General features: G+C 37.0%; 1 protein-coding gene across 1 annotated transcript in view; it reads right to left on the reverse strand.

Moving 5' to 3' along the window:
* LOC107675609 (GMP synthase [glutamine-hydrolyzing]-like) overlaps window positions 1-5325 on the reverse strand; it is a 36814-nt gene that overhangs the window by 7698 nt on the left and 23791 nt on the right. The window contains exon 13 of the mRNA XM_016470012.1: window positions 3178-3308. Within this exon, the coding sequence (XP_016325498.1) occupies window positions 3178-3308 (131 nt within the window). The remainder of the gene's footprint in view (window positions 1-3177; window positions 3309-5325) is intronic.

The following is a 5325-nucleotide window of genomic DNA, read 5'->3' on the forward strand; positions in this document are numbered from 1 at the left end:
CGGGGCATAGAGGAGAAACAATAATGTACAGTATGTGGAAAATGTGTTTTTTGAACCTTAAACCGCATAAACACATTTCATTACACCAAATACACAAAATAATGTTCTTTTTAGCAACATCATATGACCCCTTTAAATAATATTTCTGACGAAAAATATTTTGTATTACATTAAAATACAGACAAATTTAATTAGCCTATTCTACTTACGTTTGTCTAAATCAACCACAACTTTGCTTTAAAATGCGAAGCAAGATCTCCTAACCGAAGATTACATGATCACAAACGTAAATCTCTTCCATGAAGTTACCATCGCATGTTCCCTTCGCTAACGGACTTCTGGAAGGGCCCTTCGCAAAGGGATTCAGTTGTTCACTTTAGTTTGGAACGTCCCTACAAATGGCGTCCCCTTCCCGAAGTGCCCTTCAAGGGCGCAAAAAAGCCATTTGGAATTCGCCCTATATCATTGCTGTTCATAAGCGCCACCAGCTGGCAGAGAGTGAATGTGCGTCTCATTCAGCTCGTCTGCTGTTTCGTTCAGATATGTTTTTATGTAGTATAATTTCACAAAACTAAAAGTCATATCTAATTTAGATTAAAAACTGCTCATGCTGCATCTTTGTTTGGATCATGATTCAAATGCAGTGGTTGCCCCTAATTTAAAATGGAAAGAGCACAGACTAGGGTTGTGACGGTGAGGAAATTTTCCCACTGGTTAATCGACATGTGACAACACCGGTAATACCGGTATCACCGTGGGGGCAGGGGCGTTCCCTCTTTTCCTCGCTTTCCTTCACTTTTAAATAGCTTGTAAAAGCGGCGTGCGCATTTTTCTTTCACTTTCGAATTAGCGGCAGTTCAAAAGTTCAATTCAATTGCTTGAATGCAACAACAAAATACAACGTCAAACTCACTTTAGCCTATATATAAAACATAGAACTTTTATTAACAAAACAAATAAAAATACACTGCTGCTTAACACTGGTATCACCGTCAGCACCGTCTATCGCGGCAAGCCTAGCACAGACAAAGCCTTAGTTTGTTTATATGAAGAGATTTCTTTTATTTGAGTAACTTATTTGATTTGGGGTTTGTTTTAAAATTGCAATTTATGTTTTGTTATATTTCAATTTCACAAATAAACATGCAGCAATAGCCTAATAAAAGGACAGCTTTTCATTTAATGTATAATGTCTTCAATCTCATTTTGTTAAAAAAAAAAAAAAAAATTGTGAGAAAATCGAATCGTGAAATCAAAACCATGAATCGAATCGTGAGATGAGTAAATCGTTACATCCCTATCTATTTGTAGATAGCCTAATGTACAGTGCCTTGCGAAAGTATTCATAACTTAAATGATTCCATTGCATAAGTACTCATACCTTATCTGGGACAGTTAAAATTTAGCTGAGGAGCATTCACATTGCTTGTAGATGTTACTACACTTCGAGTGAAGTTAACCTGTGGCAAATTCAATTGAATGGGTATGATTTGGATTAATAAAAGGTCTAACAGCTGAAAATGCATATCAGAGCAAAAACCAAGCCCTGAGGTCAAAAGAACTGCATGTAGAGCTCAGAAACAGGTTTGTGTCAAGCCACACATCTGGGGAAGAGTTCCGAAAAAAAATTATGCTTCATTGAAGTGTAACAGAAGCATGTAGTCTCTGTTACCCTTAATGGAAGAAGTTTGAAACAACCAGGACTTTTCCTAGAGCTGGCCTCCTGGACAAACTGAGCAACTGATGAAGAAGGGCGTTGGTTAGAGTGGTGAAGAAGCAGCTGATGGTCACTCTAGTTACAACTCCATGATCATATGTGGAGATAGGGGAAATCTAAAGAAGGACAAACATCGCTGCAACACTCCACCGATCTGGGCTTTATTGCGGTGTGGCCAGATTCAATCCTCTCCTCAGTGAACACATGAAAGCAAAGCGCACTTGGAGTTTCCAAAAAAAAAGCACCTAAAGGACCCTCAGACGGTGAAAAACAATATTATGTGCCTGGCCTGATGAACCTCAATTCTAAGCATCATGTTTGAAGGAAACCTGCTCTGCTCATCACATGCAGAGTACCATCCCAAAAGTAAAGTGTGCTGGTAGCAGCCTCATGCTGTGGGGCTGGTTTTCAGTGGCAGGGACTGAGGGACTCATCAGAGTAGAAGAAAAGCTCAATGCACCACAATATTGAGATAGCCTTAATGAAAACCCAGTCCAGAGCATTCAGAACTTCAGACTGGGCAGAAAGTTTACCTTCCAACAGGACAATGAACCTAAGCACACAGCAAGAGTGGCTTATAGACAACTCTTTGAATGTAGCCCAGCCACAGCCTGAGCTTGAACCCAATAAAATATTTCTGGAGAAACCTGTAAATGTGCATCTGCCCCCATCCAACCTGACAGAGCTTGAGAGGTGAACAGGTGAGGTAAAGAATGGCAGATAATTGCCAAATGCTGATGAGAAAAGCATCAAACAAAAAAGACTTGAGGCTATAAAGGTGCTTCAGCTAAATATTTAGTTAAGGGTATGAATACTTATGCAATGTACTTATTTCAGCTTTTTTTATTTCCAACCTGACAGAGCTTGAGAGGTGAACAGGTGAGGTAAAGAATGGCAGATAATTGCCAAATGCTGATGAGAAAAGCATCAAACAAAAAAGACTTGAGGCTATAAAGGTGCTTCAGCTAAATATTTAGTTAAGGGTATGGATACTTATGCAATGTACTTATTTCAGTTTTATTTTTAATAAATTCACAAAGTTGTGACAATTCTGTTTTTGCTTTGTCAATATGGTGTATGGAGTGTAGACTGATGTGGGAAAAAAAAGTAATTTAAAGCAGTTTAACATAAGGCAGCAACATAAAAAAAAAACATGGAAAAAAATTAAGGGGTATGAATACTTTCGCAAGGCACTGTATCTATACTCCAGGTTCTGTTAGACATTTGAAAACATTTGAACAGTCAAAACTGTATAAACAACAGAAATCAAACTTTTACAACCGTAACATTTGCTGCCTTTGACTAATGTTGTCCAACCAAGCAGATTTTCCCCTCAGAGACGCAAGTGTGGTGAAAGTGTTTACACAGCTCTCGCAGTAGCCATAGTTATGGTGGGAGTGTTTACAAACATAAAGGTTATGACAATAATGAAGCAGACAGCGGAGGCAGCCAGCTCTTACCGGACTCTCTTAAAATGGAGTGTGCTACAAAGTCTGCCTGTCTTAGCGTGCTGAGTACACCAGTGGTCAGGAAGGTGGGCGTGATGTCAGTGGGCGGCTCCTTTACGTGTGACCCGAAAATGTAAACAACTCTGAAAAGGAAGAGATGAACAAGGAATGAAAAAAGGAAAAACCTTTATTTACATTAGAGACAAAATAAGACACATATTAAATGACTTTTACTTGACACTGACAACTGTTGTACACTACAGTTCAAAAGTTTGTTGTTGGTATAATTTTTAAATGTTTTCGAAAGAAGCTTAATCTCACCAAGTATCAAAACTGATAAAACTAAAGACTCTTCGGAGATATGAAGGATGCAATAATCAAAAATACAGTAAAACAGAAATATTGTGAAAGTAATATATTTTAAAATGTAATTTATTCCTGTGATGGTTAAGCTGATATTTCAGCAGCCATTAGTCCAGTCTTCAGTGCCACATGATCCTTCAAAAATCATTAGAATATGCTGATCTGATCAGTTTTTATTAATATAATGCATCCTTGCTGAATAAAATGATTAATTTCTTTCATTTCTGACTTATTTGCACTGTTAAAGAGTTGGATTCTCATGCTAAACATGTCCAGAGTCTCAAAAAATGAGTTGGACGTATGACTTCAGGGTTCATATTAGTTTCAGAACGTTTTTCTTTTTTTCAATTATGGCCCTGTATGATGTCATAAAGGGGGGAAATCCTTGTATGGGCACTTCTCCAGGAAGAGTGCACACACACATCAATCAGAGCAAGAGCATGTCTATCAATGTGCTTCAATCATTAATTCATTAGCTATAGTTCATTTAAGTTTTTGTTCCTGTTTTATTTGTCGATGTAACAGCTTGCAGACGATCACTATGCAAAAGCTTTCTTTAGCGCCGCCCATGACATGCCTCCAAGAGCTTGACTGTTTTTAGAGAGAAGTGTAAAGCGGTATCTGTCTGTTATGAATCTGATAAAACTAAAGACTCTTCGGAGATATGAAGGATGCAATACTACTTTATAGGTACTCAAGATTAACATGAGATTGGCAAAAACTGTTATGTCCCCATTAACAAAAAAAAATTGCTAAAAATCTTTACTTCCATGTGTTGTTCCAACCCTGTATTTACTTTTTCTTTTTTTTCCCCATGTCAGCATCTAAAGGATATCAAAAACGGAGTTGGAATAATACAAGAGTTACATAAACACAATAAAAACCAAGCAAACACAAAAATAAAACAGTTAAACTTGTACAAGTTTTAAAACAAATCTAAAATCTTTTCTGATAAAATGTTACTAATCAAGTCCCTGAAGTGAGCATTATTTTCTGTTTTCTGTCTTTTTTTAGCATACAATAGCAATTTCCAATAGGGTTGGGTATTGTTTGGTTTTTTTCGATACCGGTGCCAAATCGATACTTTTAAAACTGTTCCGGTGCCTAAACGGTGTCTGAACCGATACTTTAAAAAAAATTCCCCCAAAAAATGATGGATTGGCCATTAGCACTATAAACGCATGATGTCTGTTTCATTCATACTGGACGACAGACGGCGCCCAAGCACAGAAAATCCACATATCTAGTCACAGAAGTAGAGAACTCATGACCCTCCAGGAAATCCCTAATATGGACAAAGACATCGCTATTATAGCTGTAACTGATTAAACAGAACATATAAACGTTTTGAATGATAAAACAAAGACAATAAACACTCGACTGTGACAATATAGTGTATCTGTGTTATTTAAGCCATCTCTGGTATTTTCATAATAATTAAGTATATTTATAATAGGATGACCATATTTTAGTTTTCCAAGAAAAGGACAGTAGGGGGCGGGGTTTGTGGGCGGAGCTTTACCTAACAGTATACATAGCAAGGTTTTTTTTTTTGTTTGTTTGCTTATTTTGATTTCATAATAAATAAAAAGAAAACAAGTAGAAAGAATAGAAAAAGAATAGGGAGTGCTAGTGTTAGAGGGTCATGTTTAAAGGGGTCATATGATGCTGCTAAAAAGAACATTATTTTGTGTATTTGGTGTAATGAAATGTGTTTATGCGGTTTAAAGTTCAAAAAACATTATTTTCCACATACTGTACATTATTGTTTCTCCTCTATGCCCCGCCTTTTTGAAA

Source organism: Sinocyclocheilus anshuiensis, unplaced genomic scaffold (assembly GCF_001515605.1).
Source record: "Sinocyclocheilus anshuiensis isolate Anshui unplaced genomic scaffold, SAMN03320099.WGS_v1.1 scaffold2082, whole genome shotgun sequence".
Classification (NCBI taxonomy): Eukaryota; Metazoa; Chordata; class Actinopteri; order Cypriniformes; family Cyprinidae; genus Sinocyclocheilus; species Sinocyclocheilus anshuiensis.